Genomic DNA, 13,817 nt, shown 5'->3' on the forward strand with positions numbered 1-13,817 from the left:
AACTATTACAAAAAATAGAAGAGGAAGGAAACCTTCCAAATTCATTCTTTGAGGCCAACATTATCCTGATACCAAAACCAGATGGATACCACTTTTTTAATATCCCTGATGAGCACAGAGGCAAAAATCCTCAACAAAATACTAACAAACCAAATCCAACAATACATTAAAAAAAATCATTTACCACATTAAGTGGGATTCATTCCTGGGTTGCAAGGTGGTTCAGTATTCTCAAATCAATCAATGATTGATTATATCAATAAGAGAAAGGATAAGAACTATATGATCATTTCAATAGACAAAGAAAATGTACTTGACAAAGTACAATATCCATTCATGATAAAAACCCTCAACAAAGTAGTTTAGAGGGAGCATACCTCAACATAATAAAGGCCATATATGAAAAACCCACAACTAGCATCATCCTTAATGGGGAAAAACTGAGAGCCTTTTTTTTTTTTTAAGGTCAGGAACAACACGAGGATGTCCACTCTCACCACTTTTATTCAACATGGTACTGGAAGTCCTAGCCACACCAATCAGACTACAAAAATAAATGCATCCAAATCAGCAAGGAAGAAGTCAAATTTTCACTATTTGCAGATGACATGATGCTTTATATAGAAAATCCAAAAGACTGACTAAAAAACTGTTAGAACTGATAAATGAATTTGGTGAAGTCACAGGATACAAAATCAATGTGTAGAAATCTGTTGCATTTTTATGAAGCAGCAGAAAGAGAATTCAACAAATCAGACCCATTTCCATTGCACCCAAAACCGTAAGATAGCTAGGAATAGACCTATCCAGAGTTGAAAGACTTTTTTTACTCTGAAAGCTATAAAACACTGATGAAAGACATTGAAAACAATGCAAAGAAATGGAAAGACATTCAGTGCTCATGGATTAGAAGAAAAATATTGTTAAAATGTCTATACTACCCAATCTACACATTTGATGCAATCCCTATCAAAATACCAACAGCATTTTCACGGAACTAGAACAAACAATTCTAAAATGTATGTGGAACCACAAAAGACCCCAAATAGCCAAAGCAACATTGAAAAAGAAAAAAAGAGCTGAAGGCATCATAATTCCAGACTTCAAGTTCTATTACAAAGCTGTAGTGATCAAAACAGTATGGTACTGGCACAAAAACAGACACACATACCAATAGAACAGAATAGAAAACCCACAAGAAAGACTATCCCATGGGAAAAGGACAGTCTCTTCAACAAATGGTGTTGGGAAAACTGGACAGCAACATACAAGAGAATGAAACTGGACCACCTTCTTATACCATACACAAAAATAAATTCAAAATGGTTAAGGACCTAAATGTGAGACCTGAAACCATAAAAATCCTAGAGAAGAACACAAGCAGTAACCTCTTTGACCTCAGCTATAACAACTTCTTTCTGGATATGTCTCCTGAGGCAAGGGAAACAAAAGCAAAAATAAACTATTGGGACTACATCAAAATAAAAAGCTTCTGCACAGCTAAGCCAACAATCAACAAAACTAAAAGGCAACCCACAGAATGGGAGAAGATATTTGTAAATGACATATCCTATAAAGGGTTAGTATCCAAAATATATAAAGGACTTCTCAGGGCGCCTGGATGGCTCTATCAGTTAAGCATCTGACTGTTGATTTTGGCTCAAGTCATGATCTCAGCGTCATGCGATGGAGCCCCACGTACATGGAGCCTGCTTAAGATTTTCTCTCTCTCCCTGTCCCTCTGCTCCCTCCCCTCACCCTGCTCCTGCTTCCCCTCTCTCTCTCTTAAAAAAAAAAAAAAAACTTCTAAAAATCAACACCCAAAAACCAAATAATCCAATTTAAAAATGGGCAGAAGACGTTAACAGACATTTCTCCAAAGAAGACATCCAGATGGCCAACAGACACATGAAAAGATGTTCTTCATCACTTATCATCAGGGAAATGCAAATCCAAACTACAATGAGATATCACGTCACACCTGTCAAAATGGCTAAGATCAACACCACAAGAAACAACAGGTGTTGGCAAGGATGTGGAGAAAAAGCAACCCTTTTGCACTGTTCGTGGGAATGCAGACTGGTGCGGCCACTGTAGAAAACAGTATGGAGTTTCCTCAAAAAGTTAAAAATAGAACTACCGTATAATCCAGCAATGGCACTACAAGGTATTCACCCAAAAGATACAAAAACACTAATTCAGAAGGATGTATGCACCCTTATGTTTATTACAGCATTATTTACAATAGCCAAGATATGGAAGCAGCCCAAGCGTCCACTGATTGATGAATGGATAAAGAAGGTGGTGTGTGTGTGTGTGTGTGTGTGTGTGTATATATATATATATATATATAGTATATATGTATACATATAAACCATATATGTATACACAATGAAATATTATTCAGCCATAAAAAAGGAAGGAAATCTTGCCATTTGCAACAACATGGATGGAACTAGAGGGTATAATGCTAAGTGAAATAAGTCAGTCAGAGAAAGAAAAATACCATATGATTTCACTCATATATGGAATTTAAGAAATGAAACAAATGAGTAAAGAGGAGAAAGAGAGAGAGAGAGAGAAACAAACCAAGAAGCAGACTCTTAACTCTAGAGAGCAAACTGATGGTCACCAGAGGGGAGGTGAGTGGGGGGATGGGTGAAATAGGTGATGGGGATTAAGGAGTGCAGTTGTCATGATGAGGACCGGGTTCTGTATGGAATCGTTGAATCACTCTGTTGTAAACCTGAAATGAATATAACACTGCATGTTAACTAAGTGAATTAAAATAAAATTAAAAAAAAATTTTTTTAAAAGAGGAAGCTTACATACATTGAGTATTTACTGTGGGGCAGGCACCTTTCATTATAATTAATTCATTAGTCCTCAATACAACATTGAAGGGAGTACTATTTCCATTTATGGTGAAATACACTGGATCTTAAAATGTGAAACTGGAGTTTGAATCGAGGTCTTTCTGATCCCATATCCGGTGTTGTTTTTACCAAACATGCTACTTCAATAAAGAAAATAATCTGATTTTTCCTCAGGCATTGAGACCCTGATAGTTGTACCCTGGCATTGCTGTACACCTGTACAGACTTTGCCAGTTTCTAGAAAGGGGACATATATTTCTCAGGGATTACCCCCGCTGCAGCAACATAAAGGCTTTGTGCTCCTGGGCCCAGGAGCTTCACATGGCCTATCATGTACTTGAAAGAAGAATTTTATTAAGACATTGCTTCACTAACGGGCGCCTGGGTGCCTCCGTTGGTTAAACATCTGCCTTGGGCTCAGGTCATGATCCCAGGGTCCTGGGATTGAGTTCCGCGTCGCAGGGAGCCTGCTTCTCCCTCTCCTTCTGCCCTGCTCATGCTCTCTTTCTTTCTCTCTCTCACTCTCTCTCAAAGAAATAAATTTTTAAAAAATTAAAAAAAAAAGAAATTGCTTCAATTCTAAAGGGTAATGATAGAGAGGAAATATAGACTGTTTCATCTTGATGAAAATGTGTATGAGAAGATAGAAATCAACTTCTAGGAGCTTAGAAAGTGATTTAAATAAGTAAATCTTTTATTTTAAAAAGTTTTTTTCTCCGGTAAAAATAGTGATTCTTGATAAACCAGAACAAGGAAGAAGGGAGAATTTCATTTTATAGAATTTTTAAATAGGGGACTATGAGTGATTTTTGTCTTTCTTATAATATTGGTTCATATTTTTCATATTTCAAAATAATGAAGCCAGGCTGGTAGAAAATATTTGCAAAAGACACACCTGAAAAAGCACTGTTACCCAAAATATATAAAGAACTCCTAAAACTTAACCATAAAAAAAAACACCTAATTTTTAAAATGGGCAAAAGACCTTAACAGATATTTCACCGAAGAAGATTTACAGGTGGCAAACAAACATGTGAGGAGAAGCTCATGTCATATGTCATCAGGGAAATGCAAATTAAAACGAGATAACATTGTATAACCTATTAGAATGGCCAAAATCTAGAACACTGACAACATCCAATGCGGGTGAAGATGTGAGCAATAGAAGTGTTAAATATTGCCAGTGGGAATACAAAATGGTACAGACACTTTGGAAGATAGTTTGGTGGTTTCTTTTCTTTCTTTCTTTTTTTAAGAGTTTATTTATTTATTTGTCAGAGAGAGCGAGCTCACAAGCAGGGGGAGCGGCAGGCAGAGGGAGAAGCAGGCTTCCCGCCGAGCAGGGAGCCCGATGGGGCTCAATGCCAAGACCCTGGGATCATGTCCTGAGCAGAAGGCAGACGCTTAACTTACTGAGCCACCCAGGCGCCCGTTTGGTGGTTTCTTACAAAACTAAACATATTCTTACTATATGATCCAGCAATCATACCCCTTGATATTTACCCAAAGGAAATGAAGTTTTATATCCACACAAAAAGTTGTACATAGATGTTTATAGCAGCTTCATTCACAATTACTAAAATTTGGAAGCATCCACGATGTCCTTCAGTAGGTGAATGGATAAATAAACTGTGGTATATCCAGACCATGTATTATGTAGTTCTAAAAAGAAATGAGTTATAAAGACATGGAGAGAATTTATTAAATGCATCTCACTGAGTAAAATAAGCCAATCTGAAAATGCTACATACTGTATGATTTCCAACTATGTGACATTCTGGAAAAGGCGAAACTATAAGTGGTTGCCAGGGCTTGTGAGATAGGGAGGGATGAATAGGCAAAACAAAGAGGATTTTTAAGGTGTGAAAATACTCTATGATACCATAATAATGGGTACATGTCATTATATATTTGTCAAAACCCATAGACTGTAGAACATGAAGAGTGAAGCCTAAGGTAAACTATGGTCTCTGGGTGATGATGATGTCATTATGTATGTGTGGGGGCAGAGTACGTGGGGAAAATCTCTGTACCTTCTGAATTTTGCTATGAACTTAAAACTCCTCTAAAAAATAAAGTCTTTAAAAATAAATGAATGAAAAAAAAAATAAATAAATAAAATAAAAATAAATGAATGAATGAATGAATAAATAAATACTATTCTTTTTGCTTAAAAAATGATGAAGTGAGTTTAAAAGTTCAAGGGCACTTTGTAAGATCCCATTTGTGTAAAAAAATTCAAATCCTTTCTTTTCCTTTTTACTCTAAATATATGAATATGCATTGGATAGTCTGGAAGGATATACATCAAAATAGCATCATGATTACACTTTATTCTTTATTCACTTTGATAGTTCATATTTGTAAAATTGAGCATGAATTATTTTTTATAATTTTTAAAATGTAATTGTTAAAAAGAAAAAAGAACACTTTAATTTTTAAATTTTCTTTATTCTGAAATAAAAACATATTTTAGACTTTACATATTAATCATAAATAATAAAGGTATTTGAAATGTTCCAAATTAGATGTGACATATAGAATACTAACCTATAATAAATATATGTTGTTTTATAGTCTCAAAGGAAAAAAAAATGTGTGATCGAGGAACAGATGTTCATTGAATAGTTTATTTGATTTTAAATAACATGGAGTAATTGTAGAAGAAAGCAAAGTATAGAAAGTATTTTTTCATATTTTTCATTCATTTTTATTTAACTGCTTCCAAATTTAACTGGTTATTTTAGAATGAATAAACTTTTTTTTTAATATCCACACTGAGTTGAAATTCAACATGAATATATCTTTAAAGTTCTTAACAAATAGCTAAGGTAAAAAATTGTTCCTTTCTTATCATGAATTTGTGTAACACTAGCCCAACTGAGAAAACAAACAATGGCGTGTGCTTTTTAATTATAAACAGTTCAAACATAATTTAAATTTTTCGTAAGTTCAGTGACCTTCCCATAAGATACTTGGCAAATGCAAAAAAAAAAAAAAAAAATTCTGGAGTTTCCTAATAATTACTGACAGAATAAATTTGAACAAATAAATGTGGAAAATAAACAGTACTATCAAATAAGTTTACCCTTTCCCTAAGTTATACGTGTACACTTGGTCTTATAAACAACTGGAAACTCAATCTATCTGGTCCCCTTGGGTGGACTTTGACTTCCTCAGGTTCGTATTCATCATGATTTAAATCTTGGAACTGCATCCAAGAGGAAGCTTAACAATAGTGATTGTTTATTTTGTAGGTTTTAAAGAAGCTAGAGTGCCAGAGAAGACCTTTGAAGTGTGAAGAGATTTCCTGTAATTGAAACCAAAATGTCATTTATAGATCCGTATCAGCACATTATAGTAAGTCATACTGTTTATATATCTTTTCTGGGAGGGAGGCTGATACACTTCTGCAGGAGTCTTGCTGGCATTGGCCAATAAAGTACAACTCTAAGACAAATCCAGAACAGAGGTACTTGGAGGGAAAAAAAAGTCCAAACCATGTGTAACAGTATAGAACTTTCACGGAACAATAAAAGATGTAGTTACCACTTAGCACTTATCAGTCTGTGTAAGTTCTACCCTTCACATGCACTGAGAGAAGATAAAGGAATTCTTGAATTGAAGGCTATATTTGGGTATGTGTTGCCAGGGTAAAGTGTTCTGTAAACTTTCCCTTCGCTGTTCTTAAACCAATTCTTCTGTAGGTGGTTAGTTCATAGTAAAGAGTAATTTCAAATTTTAGTATGTATTTTTCCAAACTCAGTTTTCTGATTAAAAAAAAACAGGATTTCTTTGCTGAATTCAACGATCCAGTTAGGTTTATATGGACTAGAAATAGTTTTTATGGACATTAAGGAATAATCCAGAGCCTTATTGTTACTTCAAATGAAGCACTTGTTCTCTTACCCTTCAACCTTCTCTAGCTACCATCCTCTCTCTTTCCCTGCCTGGAGAGCAAGGATTAACATATTACAAGTGTTTTCTAGTGCCTTCTTCCCCTCTATTCACAACTTGAGTCATTAAAAACTGCACTCAGCTTTCCTACTTCACAAAGAAGCCTCATCAAGGACCTCTTTTGGTGCTGAATTCAGTGGACTCTTCAGTACCCCCATCCTCCCCCAACATCCCACCCTGACCTCCCCCAACCCCGCTGGTCATTCTCTTCTTAAAACTCTTCTTGGGCGCCTGGGTGGCTCAGTTGGTTAAGCGACTGCCTTTGGCTCAGGTCATGATCCTGGAGTCCCTGGATCGAGTCCTGCATCGGGCTCCCTGCTCAGCAGGGAGTCTGCTTCTCCCTCTCCCACTCGCCGTTTGTGTTCCCTCTCTCACTGTGTCTTTCTCTGTCAAATAAATAAATAAAATCTTTAAAAACAACAACAACAACAACAACAACAACAACAAAAAACTCTTCTTGATGGGGTGCCTGGGTGGCTCAGTTGGTTAAGCATCTGCCTTTGGCTCAAGTCATGATCTCAGGGTCCTGGGATTGAGTCCCGCCCGCATCGGGTTCCCTGCTCAGCCGGGAGTCTGCTTCTCCCTCCCCCCCAACCCCCTCGTGCTCTCTCTCTCTCTCTCAAATAAATAAAACCTTTAAAAAAAAAAACTTCTTGATTTTTCTGTGGTTCTGTTTCAGATTTCTCTGGTTTCGTTTCCTATTTTCTTGCAATTGGTTCCTTCTTAGTTTTCTTTGCAAGCTGCTGTTCCTGTTGGACTCTTTTTTTTTTTTTAATCGATGTATAGCATACATAAAGTGCATAAATCTTAATTGTTCAGCTTATGGATATTAACCTATGTATTCCTCTCATGAAACCACCATCCAAATAAAAATACACAGCATTAAAAGTAATGCAGAAGAGTTGCTCATGTCCTTTCCAGTCAGTAAACTGCACAAAGGTAACCAACATTTGACTTCTATGACCATAGATAAGTGTTGCCTGTTTTTGACCTTCATAGGGATATCTGCCTTCCACATTACATCTGTGAGATTCATTCATGTTGTTGCAAAGCAGCAGAATTGCACACTTTTACATTGCCGTGTAGCATTCCCTTATCTGAATATACTATGAACTCTCTAGTCCCCTGGTAACTCATCTCCTCGCTGAATGGCCATGGCGCCGCTACTGGAAATCAAGTAGCCATATGTGTGTGGCTTGATTTCCATGCTGTTCTATTGGTCTATTAGGCTTTGTTATATAATGACAGTTGTACAACATGTCTATCTTAATTTCTTTTTTTTTTTTAAGATTTTATTTATTTATTTGTCAGGGATTAAGAGAGAGAGAGAGTGAGAGAGAGAGAGCACAAGCAGGGAGAGTGGCAGGCAGAGGGAGAAGCAGACTCCGTGCCGAGCAAGGAGCCCAATGCGGGGCTTGATTCCAGGACCCTGAGGTCATGACCTGAGCCGAAGGCAGATGCTTAACCGACTGAGCCACCCAGGTGTCGCATCTTAAATTCTGTAGCTTTGAAATGTATCTTATATATGGTAGTGTAAAATCCTCCAGCTTTTTCTTCTTCAAGATTGTCTTGGTTATTTTTAGTCCTCTGCATTTCCATATAAATTTTGCAATCAGTTTGTCAGTTTGCACACACACACACATACACAAAACTGCTGGGATTTTTATTGGCCCTGTAATGATTTTATAGACCAATTAAGGGAGATATGATATGACAAAGATATTGAATCTTCCCACCCATTAATAACACATGAATCTAATCCAAAACTAATGTTATTTAGATTACCTTTAATTCTCTCAAAAGTGTATTGTAGATTTCAGTAGGATATCTTTTATAGTATTCCCCCCATTACCTGCAGTCAGACCTTATACAGAAGCAGATGATCCTCCTTCTGACGTATCATCAGGTCAGTAGTAACCTAACACTACGTCACAAAGCCTGTGTTATTCACTCACTTCATCTCATCACCTAGGCATTTTATCATCTCATATCATCGCAAGGAGAGTGATAATACAAGATTCTTTGAGAGAGAGCGCACATTCACATAACTTTTATTACCGTATGTTATTATAGTTCTATTTTATTATTAGTTATTGTTGTTAATCTCTTACTGTGTCTAATCTAGAAATTAAACTTTATCCTAGGTATGTATGTACAGGAAAAAACAGCACATAGAGAGTTTGTACTACCCACGGTTTCAGGCATTTATGGTGGGGCACCTGGGAGGTTGCTTGGAATGTATTCCCTGAGGCTAAAGAGGGATTATTATATATCTTTTTTTAGATGTATTTCTTGATAGTTGATGTTTTAGCATCATTATTTGTAAATTTTATTTTCCAATTAGTTTTTGCATTTATATCAAGATACAATTGATCTTTGTAGATCTAATAAACTTACTGAATTTCTTTATTAATTTTAATAGTTTGTAGGTTCTTTTGGATTTTCAACTTACACATTCCTGTTATCTGTGAATAATGCCAATTTTACTTCTTCCTTTTAAATTTTTAAATATTTATCTTTAGAGCTTTATTAATTGTAGACCATCTACTTTAGGTATAGCACCTAGGTTTGGGAATGTCACATTTTCATAATTGCTCAATGAAAAATATTTTCTAACTTTTTCTAACTCAGTCCCTGAACTGAGCTTTGACTCAGGGGGTACTTAGACACGTGTATATTAATTTTCAAACAGTTGTCTTTGTCTTTGATTTCTAATCTAATTCCACTCTGTTCAGAGAACATACTCTTGCATGATTTTTTGTTGTTTGTAATATGTTTATACATGATTATGGCCTAGCATATTGTCTGTTTGGGTAAATGTTCCATATACAACAATATGTTTCCATTTCAACTTTTGCTTTATGAATTTTGAAGATATGTTATTAGTGCATATAACTTCTGGATGTATGTATTTCTCTAATTGATGTTTTATCATTATAAGTCCTTTTTTTATCTCTAATGATAGCTTTGTTCTAAATTTTACTTTGTCTTTTATTAATTTGACTTCTTCCAGTTTCTTTGATTGGTGTGTATGCATCCTTTTATGTTCAATTTATATTTTTCCTTTTATTTAAAGTGTGGTTTTTGTGAAAAGCATATAATCAGGGGTGCCCGGATGGCTCAGTCGGTTAAGCGTCTGCCTTCAGATTCCCGAGAGGAATTCCCTAGAGGGAGTGACATGTAAGCCTAGACCTGAAGGTTTAGCACAAGGGAAGTGAAGAAGGAGAAAATTACTTTTCTGGATTGGAAAAAAGCAAATGTGAGGTAATCTGGAGATGAGAAAGTTCATTTAAGGAAATGAAAGAAGTTCAGTATGGTTGGAGTATAATACATTTCAAAGAATATAATTATTTCAAATACCCTTCCTCTCATACCTAAACCTGACCAGGCCTTCTTACTGACCGCTGTATAGTCTCCACATGTCTCTTGTCAGATGACCTTGTGAGCTGGCCATTTAGTTTCTTCTCTTAACGTGGCAGAGTATATTTAAAAATCAAACGGCACTCTGGATATTTTAACTCATTGCTGTCACCTTTTCTCGCAAATTTTAACTATAGCTAAATATTTAGGACATAGTAATTACCGACGCGTCATCTTAATATGATGAAGCTTGAAAACCACATATCTGTATCACGGTTTTCGTTACCTTTCCCAGCATCAGAGTGGGACATTTAATTCATATTCCAATTTATAGCGCTTTTAAATGAGGATCCCTAAGAGCTTTGTAGTTTTGTTCTTCTTGTTCTTTCTGTGTATGTATGAAAAACACTGTGTGTGTTTGTCTATGTAAATTGTTTTAGTGACAAAATTCCCTGCCCTGGTTTTCACAGAAAGATACTTTTCAAAATATATAAGTGAGCATACTCAGCACAGAATAGTTTTAGTAAAAAGGAAAGATGGGGAAAACTAAGTCAGCTAACTTGTAATGAGTGGTACCAGACGGGCCAACACCGTTTTGGCACAGAAGTTTGGCCTTATATTCCCCACACCTGTGATGCAGTGACATGTTGGGGAATCCCTTGGGCTGATGCAGCAATTCACAGCCAGCAAGTTCTCTTGCTTCCCACAGTGCTGGCTTTTAAGAACCTGGTAGAAACTGGAGCGATAAACATATGGCAGAATTCAGTGTCCATATGCTCAGAGTCCTCATGAGGTACTTTCTAACCTGAAGAATGTTTGTGTCTCCAGGATTTATTGAAATTCTTTTGGACCAATCTTACAAGGATAGGTCAAGTATAAATTATTTATAAAAATTTCCATCTTTTTACTCTGAAAATGAGTCACTTCCCTGGAGTGAAAAAGAATCCACACCTCTTCCCACCACCCTATTAGCAGTGGAGGGCCACTGTCCCACATCCACAGAACCCAAGGTTGTCTTCACATTAGACATAGTCAACCACATGGGTGTGCTAGCATGAGTGCTTGCTAAAATACAGGGACCTTTGAGAAACGTCATTGTGGGTGACTGGAAATTTTACCGGGAAAGTAGAAAGATATTATTCTAGATTATTATGGTAACATGGTGGGGGAGGGGTGCAACACAGGGTAAGGAATCAAAGAGCTAGTATTCTAGTGCTATTTCCCGTCTTCAGTTACGTGCTCCTGAGCACTGAAACTGAGTTTTAGCGGCTTCGTGTGGAAAAACAGGGTATGAATAGTACCTGCTGTGTCTGCTTCGCAAGGCTTTTATAAATAATAAATTGCCATGTGTCTAAAAGTATTCTCTAGACACAGTAAAGAAAGGTATTTCCAGCTAAGGGACATCAGAGGGTGAGACACGGCTATTGAGAAATCAGAAATATTAAAGGTGGCCAAAACCTCCTGTTGCAAAGCCTAATGCAGTGCGAAACTAACAATGAGTTTTAGGGCAAATAGCACATTTGTTGTTGTTGTTCTAGAAAAGTGAAAAAGAGGATGGTTAGTGATCAGCTTCTTACCTTTCCCTGATACCAGTCATTCTTTAGGGTGCAGTCTATGGAATTTTCAACTTAAAACGGGGTTGGTTTATGAGGGTACTAATCCTCAGAAGGCTCACACTCTCTCGAGGCTGCTCAGTCTCAGCCTCTTCCTCTCTGGATCAGCAAAAACAATGCTTACCACTCTGGTTTTTGGTGCTCTCTTTGATTTTTGATCTCTTTCCTGGTAGTTAAGACCTTTCTATCTTGTTAGTTCTTTGTTACTCTATTAGTCCATGTTCTCCAGAGAAACAGAATCAATAGGTGATAGAAAGGTAGGTAGATAGATGGAGTCTTAATTTAGCTTATAAACAACAGAAATTTGTTGCTCAGAGTTCTGGAGGCTGGGAAATCCAAGATAAAGGTACCAGCATGGTTGCATATGGTGAGGGCCCTGTTCCCTGGTTTGTAGCCATTCTGTCCTCACAAGGTAGAAGAGGCAAGGAATCTGTCTAGATTTTCTTCTATAAAGGCACAAATCTATTCATGAGGGTTCCTTACACCTCCCAAAACTCTAATCTCATAATCTTTGAGGGGTTAGGATTCCAACATATGAATTTGAGGGGGGGGGGCACAAACCCTCAGACCATAGCAGTTAGATCTAGATACAGAGACTTATTTTGAAGAATTGTCTCATGTGGTTATGGAGACTGGGAAGTCACACATTCTGCCATCTGCCGAATGGAGAGCCAGGAAAAACAGGGCTATAATTCAGTCCACTTCTGACAGCTTGAGAACCCAGGGGGCTAATGGTATAAATAGCAGTCCAGGGTCAGGAGAAGATGACATGAGGGGTTTCAGCTCAAGCAGTAAGACTGGAAGAAAAGAGGCAAATTCCTCCTTTTGTTCTATTCAGGCCCTCAACAGATTGGATGATGCCAGCCCACACTGGGGAAGGCAACCTACTTTCCCAAGTCCCTGATTAAATGATAATCTCATTTGGAAAGACCCTCACAGACACACCCAGGAGTAATATTTAATCTGAGCACCCCGAGGTCAGTCACAGTTACTTTTTGGAAAATCTTTACTTATTTTGTAAAACCTTATTCAGTTTTTAGTTATTTTCTGTGGGAAGTGTTTATGTCAGAAGTGTCTTATGATTGTTTAACCTACCATTATTACAAATGGAGTTCCCCCATTGTGTTTACTTTAGATCAGTGGTGCCTCTAGATAATCCCCAGAAGATAGATTAAAAAAAAGTTTCATCTTAAAAGATTTCCACAAATGGTAAAATTATCCCCCCAACTTGACGTTCAATATTGATCTCTGTGAAATTTTAATGTTGGAGGCTGGGTTGGTTTCAGGGGATTGGCGATATAATTTCATTTTACAGATGTGGAAACCAAGGCAGAAAAACTGAGTTGAAATATCAGGCAGTTTATTATAAATATCCTTGTCTTTTAGTTACGAATCTTTCACTTACTGCTTAATGGCAAAGATGAACTAAGACCAAGAGAAGGTTTTGAAGAAGGTCCTTAAAATAAATTACCCCAGGGGCGCCTGGGTGGCTCAGTTGGTTAAGCAACTGCCTTCGGCTCAGGTCATGATCCTGGAGTCCTGGGATCGAGTCCCGCATCGGGCTCCCTGCTCAGCAGGGAGCCTGCTTCTCCCTCTGACCCTCCCCCCTCTCATGTGCTCTCTGTCTCTCTCATTCGCTCTCTCTCAAATAAATAAATCTTTAGAAAAATAAATAAATAAATAAAAATTACCCCAAATGGCATCTGTAAATATATCTATATTTTCAAGTCTGTTTGATCTACTAGACTTAACATACACATCTGAAAATCATCATTGCAAAGACATCGTAGATTTGAACAAACATGGCATATCCACTAGGTCAGTAATTCCAACCTACATAAATATTTCTGTTACCCAAAGCATCTTTAAGAATGTGTGGGGGGAAATGTTCAAGCATGCATGGTGCTTCATGTGTTCTAATGAGCCCCTCCAGGACAATGAAGGTGTACTTCTCTACCTCCTGGTCTTAACTCAGCCATAATTACTGTATAGATTTCTTCAGGAGAGTATA

General features: G+C 37.0%; 1 protein-coding gene across 1 annotated transcript in view; it reads left to right on the top strand.

Moving 5' to 3' along the window:
- The window catches only part of PLA2G4A (phospholipase A2 group IVA), a 153,174-nt gene that overhangs the window by 26,288 nt on the left and 113,069 nt on the right, over positions 1–13,817 (top strand). The window contains exon 3 of the mRNA XM_045877356.3: positions 6,134–6,236. Within this exon, the coding sequence (XP_045733312.1) occupies positions 6,204–6,236 (33 nt within the window). The 5' untranslated portion in view covers positions 6,134–6,203. The remainder of the gene's footprint in view (positions 1–6,133; positions 6,237–13,817) is intronic.

This window comes from Mirounga angustirostris, unplaced genomic scaffold (genome assembly GCF_029215605.1).
Source record: "Mirounga angustirostris isolate CCGP_5_RB_7025 unplaced genomic scaffold, mMirAng1.0.hap1 SCAF_6, whole genome shotgun sequence".
Classification (NCBI taxonomy): domain Eukaryota; kingdom Metazoa; phylum Chordata; class Mammalia; order Carnivora; family Phocidae; genus Mirounga; species Mirounga angustirostris.